At 43.1% G+C, this 21,895-nt stretch overlaps 1 protein-coding gene across 1 annotated transcript in view; it reads left to right on the forward strand.

The window, feature by feature from the left end:
- Positions 1-15,429: 15,429 nt before the first annotated feature.
- LOC118895532 overlaps positions 15,430-21,895 on the forward strand; it is a 476,261-nt gene continuing 469,795 nt past the window's right edge. The window contains exon 1 of the mRNA XM_036852742.1: positions 15,430-15,565. Coding sequence (XP_036708637.1) covers positions 15,497-15,565 — 69 coding nt within the window. The 5' untranslated portion in view covers positions 15,430-15,496. The remainder of the gene's footprint in view (positions 15,566-21,895) is intronic.

Below are 21,895 nucleotides of genomic sequence, written 5' to 3' on the forward strand. Positions count from 1 at the left end.
TCCTCACAATTTTTAATTTCCTTTTTGCTTACTCCTGACTTTGCAGAATTCTGTAATACTCACTGGGGTTTTTACTGTCATTAGGGCAATTTATGAAGTTATACAACTCAGGAAACCTGAAGAAATTCTATACAGTAACAGTAATATTTGAATAAGTGTAGGTTCCTTTGGGTCAACTTCTCAAAATCAATGAATTTAAACTGATACGTGTTCTGGAAGTCAAACTTTCATAAGAAATTCTGACCAATGTTTATTATTTTAATATGCTAAGGTTAAAACTGAATCCCCATGTGCTTTCCCAAGTCTGCTCAGGAATTAAAAGCTGTATCTGTGATATGAAATCAACTAAATAAAAACTGCACAGAAAAGAGACAGAAGGAAATTATACAAAATGCTAATACGGGTTCTCTCTGGGCACCGAGATCATGAGGTCTTTGTTTACTTGTTTACATTTTTTCTATATTTCTAAATCTCAGATTTAGCATATGGGAGATTTAGAAAACTACAATAACAGCAAGTGCTAAATGCTTTTAATGGTTGAGATTTCTGCCATAGATGGGACTTTTCTTTCAAAGGCAGGTCTCAACCTTCTTTCAAACAACCCATTCACATTTACAGTGGAGGCATCCTTTGGCTTATTTTGTTTCATGAATTGGTGTTTCACTTATTTCTTTCTTTAGAAAGAAATTTGCCAAGAACATTTATTTCTTTAGAACATTAACTCATCAGGTCCTTTCTGAATTAGTTTGATAATTTTATATTAATTTTATATAATTTTATATTGGACAACGGAGTGCTCAACTTCATGTTTTTAATTTAGTCTACCCTTGAAAATGTAGTGCTGCCTTGTATTTAGTATAACATCAATAATAATAATAATAATAAATAATGCTTTTACAAAGTGCTGAATCATATAAATGGGGGAGTTTTGAGGGAAATCAGATTTCCCCCTGTCAATATAATTCCCAATCCCACTCCCCACTTACCATGGAGGAACTTGGTAAACGGTTCCAAATGAAATGAGAGAAAGAGTTTGGCCCTGGCTTCATGAGTATGGGATGAAGTTTCAGGCCATGAGTCATGTACCCATAAGGATATGGGCTTTTGAATCTAAGAGCTGGTTTCAGCTTCTAGTTCTTTCACTAGGTAGCTGTGTGACCTTTGATAAATTATTTAACCTCTCTGAGCTTCCTAATTTGTGAAATGTAGAAGGTAATTTCTACCTTTCAAGGTTGTTTTGAGTAGGTAATATGCACAAAATGTTTACCATTTTGCTTGGCACATGTGGCTATTGTTGGAACAGGAGAAAGATGCCTATGGGTGGAAAAGTCCTCATGTAAGTTAATATTCCTGACTACCTGATTTAGGAAAATCAACCTTTCTCAAGAATAATTGTCAACTCTGACAGGAAGTTATGAAGTTTTGTAATACAGGATGTATTACAAAGCACTATTGGGGTGTAGAGTCTTGTTAATGTCACTGAGTGGTCCTCCAAGCATGGAATCAGAACTGTTGCCCACACAACGATTAACTTTACCCCTCATTAGTAATGTGCCTGCAGACATTATTTCTTTTTGCTCTATCTTATCTCACTAGGATGCCATCCAAGAGAACACTTAAATAAAAATCCAGTTGTTATGTCTTGCTGTTAGCTGAACAAGTGTAAGGTAAACACCATTAAGGTTAAATGTATTACGCTAACCTCCATTGCATGAGTGACAAGAAGGCCAAGAAGAACTCTGTCTAAGCTGAGGAACAGCTAATTTTGAGTGACAAAATGGAACCTTCTAAACTTGGACCTGAGTTCAATTAGGGGTGTTGGGCATTCTTACCTGAAATCACAAGAGAAAAACTAAAGTTGTTCCTTCATTTGGGGTCTGTTTATTACCTATAATTATTTTCCCTGTTCAAAATTACAATTGAGGATCATTTATATTTTTCTCTTCCTCCTTTTCCTTTTTCATTCTCATCAAGAATTATTTACTGAGCATCTATTATGGTCAAAATACTAAGCTAAATTTTGAGAGAGCCAAAAGCACAACAGAATTGCTCCTCTCCATACCTGTTTGGGCAGTTTAGTTACATAGGGGAGAGAATAGCCATAGTAGAAGGTAGTTTTTGATGATGAATGCCAGATGAATTTCTATATAAAATATTCTGAGTTAGCAGTTTAGTAAAAGAGATTGAGCCTGTAGTTCCCTCTAATTGGTGAAAACACATTATCTTCAATTTTCCCAAATCACAGCTGCTGCCTTGATCTACCTTTTTTTATAGGCATTAAAATTCTAAGGTGTCATCTGGAATTTGAGAGCCATGCTCCATTAACACTAATGAGTGACTTTTGGTTAAATCTTCATGGATCAGGCTGAACATCTCCCTGTAGGTATTGGTTCACATTTCATTTTGGTGGGCATCACACCAGCCTGCACTAAAATTGTTTGCTTCATTTAACCAGTAAGGGTGTCCAACAAATCTATGATTTATGGTTTGGAAAGTATCCAGCTTAGTCCAGGTTGTTACTGAAAATTTCCTGGTTTCTTATAGTTATAGATTCATGTTCAGGTCAAATACAATTGTAGATTTCCAAGCCCTCTTCGTTTCCTGTAGGACTTAGTTCAAAATACTTTATATATGGACTGATATGACTTTAAAATGAGTGTTCTAACAATAATGGAATCATATAAATTTACTTCTGAAAGCTAGAGGTTTAAGTTAAACATCCATGACAATTGAGTTGCCAGACTGTATATTTTTGTCATTGTAATGATTTGTAAAATAACCTTCAGATTCACAGGCATGTGGGTGGGCAATTTTTTAAGTTCTTTCATGAAAAACCCAAGGAACCTCCAAAAAAATCATTATTTCCATTTCCTACATAACTCTGAATAGTGTTTATATTAATTGCATCTACTTTGATTGCAAACGTAATGTCAGGAAACATTGTTGAGATGTGTCATTCAAGGTTAATAAGAAGGTGTTCGGTTATATGATTTAGTCATGAGCCACAGCTTGAGGCCTCAGCCTCCCACCACTAATGAATTTTCCTCTAAAGCTCCAAGATTTTGAAACTTTGAAGTGCTAGGGGTCGAGGGTGGGTCTTTGTACCTGTGTGTCTGCCCTTTTGTTTGGGGAACTGGTCCTCACCAGCATTTTCTTAACAAGTCAAGTCCCTATTGCAGTGTGACTGTTAGATTAGGAGCCATTAATAATTGGCAATTTGTAGCTGTCATAATGACGCTGGAGACTTTCCAGATGGCTTTTCCCTTTCTCTCTAGAAGGACTAAGACTTACGCTTATTCCCTTTGATGGGGTTTTAATCAAGCAGACATTGGTCATGGCCCTTGACCCGTAGTAGTGACAAGACTCTGTTGGCTCATCTTTGGTCTGGGGACAGGCCTGTGTCTTGTGTTCCCTAGGACAGACTCACATGCTTATCAGAGCTTTGGCTTTCTGATAAAAGGACAAGGCTTCGGGAGGGTAGGAATCGGGTATATTAGAATGGAGGGGTTGGAAGTATGGGGGTGTTGCAAGTATACCTTTGAAGGAAAAAGAAAGAAAGAAATGTCCAAGTGAATTTTTGAAATAACTAAACCGGTTGTGAAGGGAACAGGAAGTAGGAAGATGAGGGCATTCTCTCTCCTTTGGGCCTGTCTCTGTACTACTCGCAGGCTAGGCACTTAATATAAGTTTAGATTAGGAACAAAATGAGAGTTTCTGCTATTAACTTTAAAAGCTAATAATTTTCTCACGTCCAACTTTGTTCCCCTTCTTTTTCCATTACACCTCCCACCTAACCTTAAGAGAAAGAGAAAAAAATGGAATTTTCTGTAGAGTTTTATAGTTAATGTTACCTGAGCAGCATTATGCTTCAGAATAGGGATAGTGGTAGGTGGGAAATATCTTTCCTGGGGAAGTGATGAAGGTTCCAGTGTCAAGCTTCTTTCTGCCTCACAGTTCTCGTGCCTGGGCTGCCCTTTGACTAAGATCCTTGTCTTTGCCTTCACTGAGGTCTCTGCTTAGACAGTCCCTCCTTGCCTGCTCTCCCTGACCTGCTCCATCTGAGCTAGAGTCTCCCTGCCTGGCCCACAGTCTCCTCAGCCACCTCACAGTGCTTTCTGCTCCGTGGTGCTCATTGCTCTCCGGGAAACTGCTTCTCCCACCAGAAAGTAAGCTCCCTGAGGGTAGGCACTGTGTCTTACTGCTGTACGCTCAGGGTCTGGTACCTGGTAGAGGTTCAAAAAATATTTATCGAATTAACGTATTCATTTCTCACCTTAGGCTCTGTGTGTAGAAACTGAGTCTCTATAAAAATGCTGCTCTGCTCTGCCTGTTGGGGTATCTTAGATGTGCTATTCCGAGATGTGCGGTTTTTCACATTTTCACATTTCTGAAATCAGGATACACATTAAAAATACAGATTTAATTAGGTGATGGTTATCACCCATCAAAGCTGCAACTAAATCGATATACATCTTATAATTAAATGTGCCTTAGAATCAAGGACATTGTGGTAGACAGAATGCCCTCCCTACCAAAGGTGTCCATGTTCTAATTCTTGGGACTTGTGAATATGTCACCTTACATGGTAAGAGGGACTTTGCAGATGTGATTCAGTTAAGGATTTTAAGATAGAGAGATTATCCTGGGTTTTTCAGTTTGGCCCAATGTAATCACAAGGGTCTTTATAAGAGGGAGGTAGAATGGTCAGAGTCAGAGAGGAAGATTTTATGATGGAAGCAGAAGTGGAGTGATGCAGGACCACAGGCCAAGGAAGGCAGCCTCTAGAAGCTGGAAAGGCAAGGAAATGGATTCTCCCCTAGAGCCTTCAGAAGGATTGTAGCTCTGCCAACCATTTTAGACTTCCACCTCCAGAACTATAAGATAACAAATCTGTACTGTTTTAAGCCACTAAACTTGTGGTGGTTTGTTATAGCAGCCACAGGAAACTAATACAGGCATGTTATTACAGGCAATAACATGTATTACATTTAATCTCTCCAACAAGGAGGGGTGAGAATTGGTAGATACATGTCCTGCATCTCTGCCCCTCAGTGGGAATGTTCTGAGGCATGTTTCATACAATCTCCCAGAGGATACCCTTCAAGATTGAACCCTAATTGCTCACAGCACTCATTAGTGACCCTCTTATTGACTTGCCTTGCTACCTTGTCTTCAAGCTTCCTGGATTACTTCCCAAATAAGCCTTTTGCACCCTAATCCTCCCCTCAGGTTCTGCTTTTGGATGAACTCAAACTGGGATGTCACCCTAAGCTCAGAGCCTTGGCAGCAAGCATCTGGACCCTGTCTTCTCCTCTCTCTTCATCCCTGCTACCCTCCCTTTTTGGGCAAGGTAAAAGTTTGTTGACTCTCCATTTCTCTTGGCCTTTAAGATCTAATTATCTATTCTTATTCCTCTGAAGGGATTACAGAAACACAGTGAGCCCCGTGAGCAGGCTCTATGCAGGGTGCTTTCTGTGTGCCATTTCATTTCAGATCTGGCTCTAATGGCAGAAACCAGTCTGAATACAAAGAGATCTGCTGTGTGTGCTTGTGTGTGTGTGTGTGTGTGTGTGTGTGTCTGTCTGTGCGAGTGTATGAGAGATTGAAAGCGAGAGAGAGGGAAGGGGGGAGGGCTCGGCTTTCTCTTCTGACCCTCTGTCTGATCTGCTGTGAGTGCTGGACCAAACCATTCAAACTCCCTGTGCTCAGGGATGCAGTGAGGATTCCCCAGTTAGTGACAGAATCTGAGTGATTTGTAGGCGTTTGTGTACTGATTGTCTTGCCCTCTAGGAATGAATTGTGTTGTATCAGGAGGGCAAGAGGGCTCCAAATAGATTTAATATTCCTTGTATGAGCTTCAACCATCTGCCTGCCAGCTCTCAGTGTGAACATAATACATGTTTCCAGAAATCAAACACAAAGAATCTGTTTTTTTTTTTTTCTTTTCTTTTTCCTTTATTCAAAGGCTTTTAGTTTAGTTCATTTGTCTTTCCCTTGTCTTTTGGGGTAGGTCACTAGGGTCACCCTCTCTACAATTATATTTACTTTCATTTTGTTTTCTGATTCCTCTGGCATAGTTAAATAAATGGATTTCCCTTTCCCAATTTCCATGTACCCACTACAAAACTGTATCCTTGAAATTGGTGCATATCTATGAAATCTTGTGATGCACCTATGAGGTGGCTGGGATTGAACTGCAGGCATTCCCAATGGGTACAGATTAGACCCTGGACGTCTGAAAATTCTTCCCAGGCTAAATCTAAATGCTGTTCTCCTGAGTGATGAAACTTTAACTTTTTCCCTTCTTTCAAGGGAAATCTTGTGACTGTTGATGGGACTGTCCTAGTAGCTATAGCTCATTGAAGGACTAAAGTTATTTGGGTGTTGAGTGTCTTTGTCCTGGAACCCTTGTGTCAGTTAAGGTAACTGACACATGGGGGATCTTAAGCTCTGAAAGAGATGAAAATAAGTTAAAAGCCAATCAAACAGAGTTCTTAACTTAGAGAAATTTAGCAGGAGATCTGGGAAGCTCTTTACGTGAAAGTTGGGTGGGAACACAATTAGAGCTCTCCTAGCATTACTCAGCAAGCAGGTGTTAGGCACGGAGTGACTAGTGGAAAGTGAACTTGTAATATTCTCTTGTAAAAGCCTCAGGGCATAGGGGTCAAAATTCTTCAGTTTTGCTCATTTTCATTTAGTCAGCAAAATTTGCATTGTTTTGCATTAGACAGTGTATATTTAAAAACTGCTTCCTCTTTAAATGCATTTCACATTCAATTCTTCCTACAGGGGAAGGCTAAAAGAGCCCCATCCCTTGCTGCTCTTCTAGTCTATGTTGATGGAGTGTGGGGGAAGTATGTGGGTTCTGGAGGACTGCCCGCATACCTGGCCAGCCTCCATGTCTCTCTAGCTACGTGACCTTGGGAAGGAAATGAACATCTTCGTGCTGTATTTTCCTCAGTCGTAAAGTAGGGTACGATAGTGTCACTCAAAGGAGTTGATGAAATGATCAAATATAATAATGCATAATGGTATCTGTAAAGCGCTTAGCACAGTGCCTTCCACATAGCACCGTGTTGGGTATTGTTACTGTCATTACCATAGAGATGAAGGCTGGAGAAAATTGGGAGTGTGGATTTCCCATCATGACTTGTGCTGTTTGGCTGTGGAAGATGTCGTCTGAGACACCCCTCTGCCCGTGGAGAATTGAGAGGTCAGGGCTGACAGGGGAAGGAACAAAGGACATAGAAATAGTATTTTTTTTTTTAAGAAAAGCTTTGGTTTAAATATGTGGCTCATGGAGGTGTGTGGTTGGATGGGAACCATCCTTTCCTTCCTTTCAGGTTGGTGCCGGCTTAGCCTTGCCCTCTCCTCCTTTCAACCTCCAGGTGTTTAGATTTGGTCTGAATTTGAGTCATTTTTGTTTTGGTTGTGAGACTGATGGAGGCCTAGGGGCGACCTTGTCCAGAACCCTTTAATCTCACTGAGTGTCTAATGCAGAGCAGATCTGGGCCTCTGTGGATAGTTAGAACTGAACCAGCCTTATTAGGGGAATGGTGTGATTTGGGCCAGAGCCAAGAGCCTGTCCATTCACTGTCCCAGCTGTCTTTCATGTGGACTTTTTAAGGACATCGGCCACACCAATTAGGATGGACCAGTCAAAGGAGGGATTTGAAGCAATGAAATACAAAAAAAAAATGGGGTTTGCCTCAAGCCTCTTCTCCCCCTCACCCCCCATCTTTTGGATCTTTAGCTCTCTGGCTCCCGTAGGATCTCTCCTCAAGTGTTCAGGTCTATCCCTGCAGCAGCTCTGCTCTTTAGTGCTGCCTCCCTCTCTCTGCTCCATTGTTTGTGCCCTCTGTGGCCACCATTGCTCACGCGGTGGTGCCATGGCCCTGGCCTTGATGTTCCTTTGCCTGGTCTTAGCTACACTCCTGCCTGCTGCTGCCCATTGGTGCACTTGGCTCCAAGGATTTCATATCGATGCCCCACTTCCGTCCCAAGTGCACTTTGGCTCTGCACCCTTGAGCCGTGTTTCCGCAGGGTGTGGCCTAGCCTTGATGCCACTGTGGGTTTTGCTGTCATTATGCAGTATTAGTCCCCTCATTGTCATTGGTTCTAACCTAGGCACTCCCACCATTACCATGATGAACCAGGCCCTTTCCCACAAGTATAATGACACTTACATTAAGCCCCACACTGGGGGAGGTGTAACTTATTCTCTTAGTCTCTTATCACACCTGTAATACTGCAACTTTTCCATTTATTGATTCAGTGTCTCCAGACTGCACCTCTCTTGTGAGTCAAAATGTAAGTTCCCTCCAGGGTTGGGTTAGAAGGAATGACTTAACCCCTTAGATAGCCCAACTTCCTTTTGTGCTGACTGTCAGCCAATTATATTGGCCTAAACCGTGAATCTTTCCCATATTTCTCCTTCCCATCCCAGACAGCCAGAGCAGGGCTGGGAGGATCAGGTGTACCGCTTTGCTCATTAAAGAGCCTCTGGCCATCAGCTTCAAATATCTTGCAAAGATTCTTCCAGGGAGCCCCATTATAGCTTTTCAAATAAATAAACCATGGCAGTTCCCTGTACCAGGACTGAAAGCCCAAATTCCTGCATCAAAGGAGTAAGCTTGGCTGTAATGTGGGAGTGGTACCTAAAGGACAAGATACTGGGTCCTTCTCCATCTCCCTCCTCCCCTCTTTCTCTCTCTCTCTCCCTCCATTCCTCTCCCTCTCTCCCTCCCCTTTCTCGTTTTTTTCTTTTGTTTTGCACCTAGCTCAAAGAAAAGTTTTTTGGGGGCTAAATCAGCCCTGCCGTGATTTAGTGAAGATGTGCAGGGGCGCTGAGGAAGTAACTCAGTGGAAATAGTGCAGGTTATCAGGAGGTTTAGACTCTGGGCCCCACTACTGCTAATATACTAGCTGTGTAAACTTGGGCAAAAACCTGAATCTCTCTGTGCCTCTTATTCTGTCAAGTGGGGTTGGGGGAGGAGGAAGTGGTAGATTGGACTAAATTCTTAAAAACATTCTCTTTTTGATGGAAATGGGCTTTTAGCAACTAGTGATGGAAAAGGCCTAGTATGCACTAGACTTTCCTACCACCTTCTCGGTAAGGCAGAACGGGGGCCCAGACAGAAGCTACATGCTTGCTTGTTGTACTAAGAAAGAAGTGAGGCAGATATTAAGTTTAAATCAATAGTATTACTTGAGCACAGAAAATGGAACTATTTTCCCCCAAACTGTTTTGATTGCTGCCAGTAGCTGCTATTTGGTATGAAATCCATTCAGATCATCAAAAGTCAAAGGAACATACAGTGCATGAAAAGATGTTGTAATTGGCACCATTGTAACTCTATACGGTGTGTGATCTTAGCTGGGAGGAAGGGAGGGTTGTCAGATAACTTGTAATCTAATTTTCTTTGTTGTAAAATAGAATGTTACCATTGTATTCCTGTGGAATTATAATTATATCATCTCAGCCAAATAGAGCGCCTTTCTCAGGAGGTGCTTAAAGAGCTCAATAGACATCCATTCAGCCTTGTAAACATAGTAAAACCTGGCTCGCTTGCATTTCTGTCAACTGAAATTTCCTATCAGCCAGCGTGTCCCCTCATCCTTCCTACCGGGATAAATGATTTTATGCTGCTGAACCTGACGCCCCAAGAGACACTGAAGTACCTTCTGAATCATCAAAGAATTATGAAACCTTCAGTAGAGTTTCGGTGTTAATTGCAATTTATGACAGCCTAATTTTTTGAAAAGTGGTAATTCAAGTGTTGCATAGCTGATAATTAGTTGGAATAGTTGATTAATCAGACTGCTCTATTTTCTGACCATACTGAAGTACAGTATTTACAGTAACTGCAACACTGGCTCTCCCTGAGAGCCAGAAAGGAGGCAGGGTTTGAAAGTAGTATTCTTTATTTTATCTTTATTATGTTTTAATTGAGGTATAATTGACATACAATATTATATTAGTTTCAGGTGTACAACATAATGATTCAATATTTATATATTGTGAAATGATCACCACAATAAGTCTAGTTAACATCTGTCATCAAACATAGTTATAGAATATTTTTTCTTGTGATAAGAAATTTTAAGATTTACTCTTAGCAACTTTCAAATATGCAACACAGTATTATTAACTGTAGTTGCCATGCTGTACATTACATCCTCATGACTTATTTACTTTATAGCTGGGAGTTTGTACCTTATGACCCTCTTCACCCATTTCAGCCCCCACCCCACCCCCAATCCCTGTCTCTGGCAACCACCAGTCTGGTCTCTGTATCTATGAACTTGTTTTTTTTTTTTTTTTTTTTTAAGATTCCACATACAAGTGAGATCGTATGGTATTTGTCTTTCTCTATCGGACTTCTTTCACTTAGCATAATGTCCTCAAGGTCCATCCATGTTGTCACAAATGGCAGGATTTTATTCTTTTTTATAGCTAAATAATATTCCATTATAGATACACACACATATGTAAGATATTTTCTTTATCCATTCATCTGTTGATGGAGACAGTAGTATTCTCTAGACTTGGCAGGCGTACATTATTACTCATTCTGGGCAGATGATCATTTCCAGAACTTATTCTTGAACTTCTACATTAACTTCTAAAATAGATGAGAAGAGAAAATAGGAAAATTATAAAAATAGACTGTATTTGCTTCTTACGGCTTTGCGATCCCTGGGGTCATTGCTGATAATTAGACTGTTAGCTCTAACAGTAAAGGTGAGTGTCTCTGAAACTGAATTTTGTATGATATTTAGTAGAACCTCTTTACAAAGATTCCTTAAGGGGAGTATCAGTGCAGTAGATTTCATTGCATTAATTGGTCCATTCTAAATGTGTTACTAAAGGGATAAGATCTTAAATCAATTAAGATTAACTTGATAACTTTTTTTTTTAATCTCCAAGTTCTTAATGATGGGATCTTAAAAAAAAAGTATTAGAATTGGTGTTGTGCTCAGGTTCACTGCAAAGAATAGAAAAATTCAGGAATATGTAAGAAGAAAATAAAAAACAATCCATTATTCTATCACCCAGAGAGAACTATGATTGCCTTTTGGTATGTTTCCTTCCATTTTCTTCCTATGTATACACGTAAACATTTTACAAAGTTAGCATATACTACATGTACTGTACGCTGTCCCCCACCAACATTATGTAAGGGACATTTTCTAGGTCAGTAAATATTCTTTAAAAACATATTTAATGCTGACCATTTTTATGAATCAGAATTTATCAATCCAATCTCCTGTTGTTCGACTTTAGGTGGTTTACAAATTTTGGCTTTATAATGCTTCAACAAGTATCTTTCCTCATTCATTTGCCCATCCATTTATTAATTCAATCAATTTTTACTAAGTACTATGTGCCAGGCTCTGGATCAGTAGTTGAGGCTATATCATTAATCATAATCCTCCTAATACAGGGAGTTAACATTTATTACCATTACAACTATGGACCAGGAACATTATTAGTACTAGTATATTAATTATATGAATATGTATTAGTATCATAATCATTCTAATAAGCTAGTATAATAGTATTAACTAATTAAATCCTTATGAGGTAGGTATTATTATCATCCCTATTTTCCAGATAAGGAAACAGAGGCTTACATAATTGAAGTGACTTGTCCAAAAATCACCCAGTTGGGACTTGGAAGAGCCAGAATTTAAAGCCAGGCTGCCTGACCCCAGTCCTGCTCTTTTAACCACAGTGGCTACTATGTCAGTAAAAAAAGATACTCCCCTGCCCCTATGGACATGAAACAATTTTAAATGTAATACTCTTTGAGTTATTTTGATTATCTGATTTTTTGATTTGATTCTCTGAGTATTTTCTTAGGATAAAGTCTAGAAACAGAAATGCTGAGTCAAAGATTATGAATAATTCTAGTGAATAATACTGTGGTTAAGGTCCTAAATGGGGGAGGACCAAGGATGACAAGATTATGTATCTATCTATCTATCTATCTATCTATCTATCTATCTATCTATCTATCTATCTATCTATCTATCTATCCATCCATCCATCCATCCATGCATCCATCCTGGCTCTCTGTTGTTGCTCTACCAGCAAGGTAGACAGCAGGAAATAGGTGTAGTAATGATTCAGGCCTGGGCAGGCCCCGGAGAAGGTCTGGGCAATGCTCTTCCTATCAAGGCAGAGTCAGTGGGTGGCTGGCTGCCCTTCAGAAATGTTTCTCTTGACACCAGAAGATGCAAGATGGCAGAGGAGAGGCAGCACGGAGAGGAAGAGCTCATCAAAGAAATGAGTCTGGACCACAAGTGAACGTACAGCCCCTTAAAATGAATATCATCACAAGAAAACGCCTCTACTCACTAAAAATCACGAGTTCAGTTAAAGACTTTCTTATTTCAATTAGTATTTAGTATAGCCTTCCTTGCACCTAAACCATAAATTACTCACATATGGCAAATGACTATCTGTAAATATTCTTTCTGTTTCTTAAATTCCATACTTCTTCTTAAGTTCCACTCCCCCAAATGGACATTACCTGTTCTTTGCCAGCTTTCTGTGATGTAGTATCATGTAATAGCAAAAACACAGACTTGATTGGCAGCTGAACTAGGCTTAATTCCTGGCTCTGCCGCTAACCTGCTGTGTGGTGTTGGACAATCTTTTTAATTCTCAGTTTCTTCCTTTTAAAATAATACAGAGCTGTAACGACAATCAAATGAAGTGCCATGAGCAGAAAAAAATAACAGCTAACCTGTATTGAGTTCTTATTATAAGTATCACAAAATAAGACACTCTTCTAAGTGTTTAAAATGCATACATGTACTTATTCCTCATAATAATCACATGGTAAGCTGGATTCTAGATAGCTCTATGGCTTTCACCCCTGCTGTTACTTCTGTGATTATGTTACATTATGTGGCAAAAGGGACTTTGAAGATGTGATTAAGGGACTAATCAGCTGACCTTAAGATAGGAAGATTATGTAGGTGGGCCTGGATATTATAATCATGTAATCACAGGAGCCTCTTTAAAGCTAAAAGTTTTCTCTGGCTGTTGGCAAGAAAAGAAGTCAGAGAGATTTGAAGCATGAGACAGACTCAAGGCACTTGTTGCTTAGAAGATGGAAGAGGTCACTTGAGAAGGAGTCTGGGCAACCTCTCCAAGCGGACGGTGGGTGCCCTGCTGACAACTAACAAGGAAACAGGGCCCTCAGACCTATAGCTGCAAGGAACTGGATTCTGTCAACGACTTGTGTTTGAAAGTGGATTCTTCTCAGACCCTCCAGATGAGAGCCCAGCTGGCTCTATCTTGGTTTTGGCCTTGTGAGATCCTAAGCAGAGAACCTCCCCAAACTTCTAACCCACAGAACTGCGAGATAATAAATGGGTGTTGTTTTAAGATGCTAAGTTGTGACAGCAATAGAAAAAGAATACAGACCGCACGCAGTAGCTACCTTTATTCTTATGCTCGTTTTGCAGATGAGGAAACTGGAGCACAGAGAAGTAAAGTCACTTGCCTGAAGTCTCACAGCTATTAAATATCAGAAGTGGGATTTAAATTGAGGTAGTCTGTCTCCAGAGCCCACAGCCGAACACAGTGACACAGTGCCTGAGACATTTGTAGGTACTCATTGTGTATTAGTTTTCTTTCTCTTTTTAGTGTAGCTTAGAGGGCACCTAGCTGCCACAATTCTCGAGTTTGCTGCTGGTGGGGCATCTGGTGCTTCGGCAGTGGGCTTGGGATAAAGATAGTATACTTGGAACATTAGTCTTCCTCGTGGGAGTAGGTCTTTTTATATTATAACAAACCTGAATATTTCATAGGCTAGAATGCAAAAGATAAAACCAGAGATGTCAAAGAAACTTTGTTTTTGATGATCTCTTTACTGCGAAAAATACTTGATTGAAAAAAGTTTGAGAAGCACTGAGCTGATATATTCAAACTAATTTACACCTTTCCTTCTTATATTATTCCCTAAATTCACAGTGGGTTTGCTGTACCAGCTAGAATTCTGGAAAGAGAATCAGGAAATCTGGACCCAGTTATTCATCACCATCCATCCAACCAGCCATCCTCTATTCATGGAGTCAGACAATAATTTGTAGAGTGTGCCTATATGCCTGGAGTGTCTCTAAGACAATGTGACTTGATGAAGTAATACAAACTCTTCTAGTTCTGCTTCCTTGCATTTAAAACTAGGTGATATGACAAAACTTTCTCTGTCTATTACCAATCGAATGCTTTTACAGTTCTTGTATGTGCTGACCTCTGGATCTGACAAGGTAGGGTAATGTTTCTCAAAGTCCAGCCTGGGTACCACCTGCAGCAGAATCTCCTGGGTGCTTAATAAAAAACAAGCAGATCCTGAGGTTTCCCCAAATCTTCTGAATCAGAAACATTGGGAGTTGGGGACCAGGACTTCTGGTTTTAAACAAGCTCTCCGGGTTATTCTCATGCACACTTTAAGTTTGAGATGTACAGCTATATGGATGCAAAATAAATACATAACATAGGTCCTGTGTCCTAAAAATATCTCCCTTATTAAAAGACAAGCGTTATAGGTTTGGAGAGAAAAACAGGGCCATACCTTTCTGTATCAGTCTCCTGGCCCGGCTCATCCGTCCCCTACCCCACCCCCATCCCAGCCAAGGCTGTGATTCTGGGTCGTATCTGGCCCAGACCCTGTGCGACAAAGTCACCTTTCCTCTTCTGGGGTTTACCTGTGCCTGGCCGGTTCATTAAGAGGGGTCAAAGTGGACGTGAGCTGGAGGTCCCCCTCCCAGGCCTCGGGAGGCTTTTCCCTTTCCCTGAGGCAGGGTGGGGCTGGCGCAGGCCGCCGGGGGGACCCCTGCGGGCAGCTCGCGCCTTGCAGCCGTAACCCGCCGGGTCAGCCGCGACCTGAGCCAGCCTTTTCCACCTCCTCCGGCGCGGAGACGGGAAACTGGGGAAGTGGGGCACCCCGGCCGACCCCGTAAGCAGACGCTCCCCGGCGCTCGCCTCCCGCTTTCCCGCGGAGCGTCAGGCCTCGGCTGCAGCCGAGCGCTGTGGCTGGAGCGGCGGTGGCCGGGGCCGGGCCGCCAGTGCCCGTGCCTCGGCGCTCTGCCATCCGGTGCCCTTGCCCGCGTGAGACGCCAGTTCTGCGGCGCGTTGGCCCTCCCGTCACCCCCTCGGCGGGGCCCTTCCCTTTACTCTGGTGACAGTGACATTCAGCGGGAAAGGCTAGCGCAGACGGCAGCGCCCCGCTCCCGCGGCGCGGGAGGCTGGAGCGGCGGACCCGGCCGCGCGCGCTCGCAGCCCGCGCTCCGGGCGGCGGCGGCAGGGCAGCAGGCGAGCTCGCCCCCGCGGCGCCCCCGCCCGGCTCGGCTGCCGGCAGCCCCCAGCCCCGGGGCGCGCTGGCCGGCCGGCTGCGGGCGAGACCTCGGCGCCTGGGCTCTCGCGCCGGGAAAGGACGGATCCGGCGCCTCGGGAGAGCCCCTGCCTCACTGCTCGTATATGGCAAAGTTTCTCGCCAAGCTCCTGGGCTGCACGTTGCCGAGCAAGGGCGCCTCTCCCATGTGTGAGGTAGGTGGAGGGTGTGTCCCCGCAGCGACGGCAGTCGGCGGCGGCGGGCGAGCCCTGACCGGGGGCCCTGGACCGTCTCACTTGCCTGGTTTCCACCTGCAGGTCTGGGGTGGGGCGGGGAGGATGGCCAGGGGGAGGCCGGAAACCCGGGAGCCTGAAATCTAGCTCCTCTGGACCTCAGTGAATCTTTTTTTTCCCTTCCCTAGTTGACAGGCGAACACGTTTTCTGTCAATCGAGTTTTGGGAGTTGCTCTTTACCTAAAAGGCCAGGAATGTCTGAAAATGAGCGGGATCCTGTAGTCCCTCTTTGCTGCCTACTTTGTTTCTTCCTTTTTCCTTTTCGTCTGAAAAACAACAACAACAAAAAACAAAAGCAAAACAAAACAAAACAAACCCAGTACGTGCAATCTTCAGGTCAGAAGGCTTCCACCTTGCCGCCTCCTCTACTCCCCTCCCCCAGCCGCCAGCACACCGCAAACTCCACTGAACTTAACTCATTTCTTCCTTCGGGAGTGAGATCCACTGGGGACGAGAAGGGTTAAAATGGGATTTACCAAATCAGGTGAACAAATCGCAGTTCTGAAGGCAGGTACATCTAACTGCTCACCTGTCTGAAGAGGCAGTGACGCTGCTGTAAGCATGTCTACAAGGAGTCGTTTATGGGAAGGCCGGCTTGCCTCTCCTCCTGGGGCCAGTGGTGGCATAAACTGTTTTACAGGAAACCTATAGCGGCCGCTCAGTAGGGACCTGCGTCACACTGTGCACAGCCCCCCCGCCTACCCCCTCCCCCACCCCACCCCACCTCTACAGTGGGAACAGTGTGTGTCCTTTGTCTCCGTCTACTCCTGCCCTCCCCCAACAGGCTGCCGGACAGCTAGGCCTGGGCCAGGGGAAGTTGGCTGCGGCCAGGCTGGCGAGCGCTGCAGCGTGTGCCTGTGTGGCCTCTCCTCGCTGCGTTCGAGGCCCCGGACAACTTTCCCTGCCAGCCTCAGGCTGCTTGGGAGCTGCTGCAGCCCTCTGGCCTCAGTTTCCTGACTGGCCAGAGAGAAGCAGAATTCGGTCTCTTCTCTCGTGATGCAGGAGCTTGTCCTTCAACAAGCCAACTCTTCCAGATTCAAGCTCGTAGTCTCTTCCCTGGCTGCTCCTGACTCCATTCTCGCCTCTGGCAGCTCTAGGTATTCTTACCCTCTGAGGTCCTTTGGTCACCTTCCTTTGACTTTGGAGCTCAGGTTGTTCAAGCCAGGATCTCTGCTGTGTGACAAGACAGTTTTGAAACAGGGAGGTCCCAATAGTAGGTGATGAAGAGGAGCTGGGAAAATGAGAGCAGACTGGCAGAAACCAGACTGAAATACCTGGGTACTTGGTAGCCCGAAATCTCAAAAATAATGAAGAGCCCGGAGAAGTAAAGTATTCCAGGCCTGCAGCTAAAATTAACTGTCTCCTTCGGCATGTGGCATCTCTGCCCACTTGCTTCTCTGTGACATAAATGTTAGGCAGCATTTGGGGGTCGTTCTGGAGACTGGACGTACTCATTTTAAATTGCTTTTTCTCTTCACTTGTATTGGATTTTTGTTCTCAAATTACCAGAACCCATGCCAAGCGATTTCAGTTCTATGGGTTGCCTTTGGCTGTATATTCCTCCCTGTTGTATCCTCCAGCCAATAGATGCCCCACCTTGATTTCTTAGAATAATTGACTCCCAATCATGGCTGGGAGGAAGGGGCCTCAAAAACTAGTCAGAGACCTATTTAGATAGTTAAGAAAATGAGTGGCTGTTTTGTCTTTGAAGAGCTCTAGGGAGAGGGCATTCCCTCAGTCCTTGGTAACTCCTTGTTTCTTGCTTTGTGTTATTTTCTAACCATCTAGAGGCAGGAGCTACTGTGGCATCTGCTCTCTGCTTTCCACAGGTGATTGATGCAGTGCTGGCTGAATTAACCCCAAACACTTCACCCCGGTATCACTTTTGATCAGTGCTGCTGGAAGAGTTAAGTGATCATCCCTTTCCTACCTTTGGCGGAAAATCTGTGCCCCCAAAGAGATGAATAACTAAGTCAGGAATGTGTTTCGAGGATGCTTTCGTCTCAGGCAACAACTCCTTCAGCACACTCTTAGTCATAAATGAAGAGGCAGTTGTTGAGAGCTCTTGACATCTGGGAGGGAGAGAAATGTGTAAGAGAGAGATTCTTAAGCCTTTCTAAATATTCCTTTTCTAAAAGTGAAAGTAGTGCTAGGATATGAGAAAATTTTAGGCAGCTTTTCATTTCCACCGAATGCTCTGATCCTAACTTTGGAGGTTACCTTTAGTTTCAGGGAGATCAAGAGCAGAGATGGATGTTTTCATGATGCGTGGCCTTTGGTTTCATTTTGGTTAGGAGGTGGCCAGAATGCAGTTTCTTCCTACACAGGCCAAGTAGGTTTGCACAGAGGAGATTCTGCCTGAAAGAGTACTGAGTCCTGACAGGACCTCCGGTGTGTTTGCAGTTGTCTGACAAGGGAGAATGGGTGACAGGCTATGGAGAACATGGGAGCAAAAAAGTCACTGTGGTTGAAAAAACAATGCCAGTGCGTATCCTGCTGTGTCATCTTCAGAGGCGAAGACAGATGGTGTGCATTTGAAACACAGAGTGTCTCCATGATCATTTTGTTAACCTTTTTATTAGTGTTTAAGTTTACAAACCAAGTCTTTGAGAAACAGTTTTTTTAAAAATAAATTTATTTATTTTATTTAATTATTTTTGGCTGCATTGGGTCTTCGTTGCTGCGTGCAGGCTTTCTCTAGCTGTGGTGAGTGGGGGCTACTCTTCGTTGAGGTGTGTAGGCTTCTTATTGCGGTGGCTTCTCTTGTTGCGGAGCATGGACTCTAGGCGCGCGGGCTTCAGTAGTTGTGGCACGCAGGCTCAGTAGTTGTGGCTCACGGGCTCTAGAGCACAGGCTCAGTAGTTGTGGCGCACGGGCTTAGTTGCTCCGCGGCATGTGGGATCTTCCCAGACCAGGGCTCAAACCCGTGTCCCCTGCATTGGCAGGCAGATTCTTAACCACTGCGCCACCAGGGAAGCCCCTGAGAAACAATTTTAAAATTTCAAGAAAAAAGCAAAGGATGATAAGTTTACCCCCAGCCACAGCAGCATCCTGAGCACTGGGCTAGATGTTTGGAATAATGTTTGCACTGCACCAAGGCAGAGGTCCCGCAGAAAGAGTGGGCTTGCTGTGTATTCTGACGTCTAGAAAGGTAGGACATGCTAAGCACACGGGTAGGTGGTTTCAGACCCAGCAGGTCCTACTTATGTGTGTCCTGTATGCTTGGATGGATGAATGTCTGGCCCTGGCATCCATTCCTTCCCCTTTAAGTTCTGACATATGAACCTGCCACCCACCTCCAGCCTCAGTGTTGCTTTGCTTTGTGCCTCAGGGCTAGTCAGTGATGGGGGCTGGTTCCAGGACAGGTAGTGTCAAGAGAATCAGATAGTCAGAGGTGATGACTTTCTCTCCTCCCAGAGCCCTCTTCCCTTAGTCTGCAAGCGTGCCTCCTTAATCCTGCCATCCTACACCATCTAACCTAGTGGGGCACCTTTCAGGAGCCACATCCGTTGGGCAGAACACATCTGGCTCCACAGAAAAGGGCTGTCAGTTCCATGCCACTGTCATGGATGTGGTCTCTAGAATTGTCACACCTCATGTACATTCTACTTATTTCCACATTCTCTTTTCTGTCTCCACCAGTATTGCTGCCTAACTGTAACTATAGTTTTATTTACGTTTTTACGTAATACATAATAACTATCATTTATTGCCTACTCTGGGCCAGACATTGTTCTAAGGGCATAATATACGTGATATCAGCTCTCCTCTCAATAGCTTCACAGTTTAGGTGTTAACAACCACGTTTTACAGATGAGAAAATTAAGGTTTAGAGAGTTTACGTAATTTGCTTCAGGTCACTCTAGTAATATGTGCTAGAGTGAGGATCTCAAGGTTCCCCTCCCTCCTTCAACTATAGTTACTCAGTACTTAGTTTTTTTGCTTTGTTTTATTTTTTATTTTCTGCCTCGGCTTCATTTCTAGATACACTCTTTCTCTTTAGAAGTAGGAAAGGCAAACCCTCATTTCTCCACATTCTTTCTTTCATTCTTTCACTCCCATTATGTTACCATTGGGATGGCATGAGTACCTTACTCCTGGAAATGTTCAATCCAAGGCTGATTGAACTCAGAAGAATTGTTAAGGGAAAGATTCAAGTTCAATCGCTGTGACGCTTTACAGATAGCATCCATTTATGGAGCATTTCCTGTATGGTGTCCTGTCTTATTCCCCTATAATATCACGAGGGAAGTCGTGTTGTCTCCCCTGTTTAAGAAGTGAGGAAGCCAAATCTCAGAGTCATTACATGAATTGTCCAAGGTCACTTACCTACTGAGGGTCTAATCTGGGAGATAAATCCTGGATTCTGATTCCACATGCTTTGCCAGCCAGCTGTACTGGTTTACCTAACCTTTTCCTGGCCTCTGATCTCTGTCTCATCCACTTTGTCTTTTGGGCTATTGCCAAAGTCATCTTCCTTAATAGCCCAACTCAGCACAGTGCCCATTTATATACCCCAAATTCTTTGATGGATCTGCAAGCAGATTCGTCAGGGTATGCAATTCCCCTCGATAGTGTGTTCCTACCTAATTTCCTTGTTCACTCATACCTTCTTCCTATTATCCTTCTACCATTCCAACAAATTTAGTCTATTCCCATTTCTTGACCATATCCTCTCACCTCCAAGCTGTTCCTCTGCCTGGAATATTCTTCCCTTAATATCCACTTATTGATGTTTCCCCTTTCTTCAAGGTTCAGCTCCAATCTCACTCCAGATCCACCTCTTGGACAACATCCAGCCCTCTACACGAGCCCACTGAATGTTATTTGGGCTTGTATCTGTGAGACCTTGGACAACTTCCTCTTGTAGCTTCTTTCAGTTTTCTATCTTCAGTGGGGCTAACAGCAGTGCTGAATGCAGGGCGGTGAGGGTCAAATGAGTTAATGCCTGGAAAGTACTTAGAATAATGCTCAATATATGGTACTTGCTGAGGTTCTTGCCTGGGTGTCTCTGACCTCTTCAGCCTTTAGAACTAAGTACTTTTTCCTTCCACAGCACCTAGCAGAGGATTTTGCACACAGTTTTGCATCAGATAAATGTCTGATGGGTTGAATTGATCTTTTAACCTTGAAGGTTCATGATTTTCTTTGCCCTTAAATTATTTGTTGATTATCTGAAGTTCAGATTTAACCAGCATCCTGGGTGTTTATTTGCTAAATCTGGCAACCCTGTCTAGAGTCCAAGCCCATTCAATTGTGGAAGCCTTTTCCGCATCCTTCCCTCTTTAAAGCCCCTTCTGTGTCAGAGATCCTGTCCCAGACCAACAGTACCACCTATATGGAATTCCAGCTGGGCAACTGTCTGTCCCCACTGCCTCCCTAGCATGGAAATGTTGGAGTGAGGAAGCTTTCTACTGCAAGTGCCAGGGCTGTGCCTGAGAGAGATCTATTACTGGCATTCTCTTTATTCATTCTTCATGTGTTCACTGGGCCATTCAATCATTCATTCCTTTAACAAATGTTGTGAAATGCCAGCTTTGTGCTGGATGCCCCGTGGAAGCCTTGCTAAGAGACACTCAAACTGTTTTGACTGCGACCCACAGTCAGAAATATATTTTACATAGCAATCCTGAATGCACAGAGCTATTTATACCTATAACACTGAAGTTAAATTTCAAGAATAATACTTTTCCTTATGACAGGGATGTACTCTGAGCTTTACAATTTTGTTCTTTCCCTTCCATTACATTTATTACATTCTATTAAGAATTAAACTGGGAAAGACTCACTGTATCGAGTTCATGAGTTGTGACTCATAATTTGAAAAGCACTGCTATGGAGGATGGTAAGATTCTATTTTTATAGAACAATTAGTATTACTTCATTATCCCAGTACTATACTTACACCTTATTACACTATACATTAGGAGATTTTTGTGGCCTATCTTGGGAAGCCAGTCACCATGCATAACATTATTTTTGGGGAGAAAATGTTTTCTGAGTTTCAAACAATTAACTTACCGAATGACTTTTGATGAATATCCTGCCTCTAAATTCGGTGAAAGGTTTGGTATGTTACCTGATCATATTTTATGACATGGTTTTTTATTTTGAACACTGTACTCAAATTTTAATTTATTTGTCTCTTTGCATCCGCTAACAGCAAATGTGCTCCACTGGTTGGATTGATTCCCCAGGCTACATTTTTTGGATCTTTCTAGTTATATATTTTAATTGACTCCATCCCTTCTC

This window comes from Balaenoptera musculus, chromosome 5, assembly GCF_009873245.2.
Source record: "Balaenoptera musculus isolate JJ_BM4_2016_0621 chromosome 5, mBalMus1.pri.v3, whole genome shotgun sequence".
Lineage (NCBI taxonomy): Eukaryota > Metazoa > Chordata > Mammalia > Artiodactyla > Balaenopteridae > Balaenoptera > Balaenoptera musculus.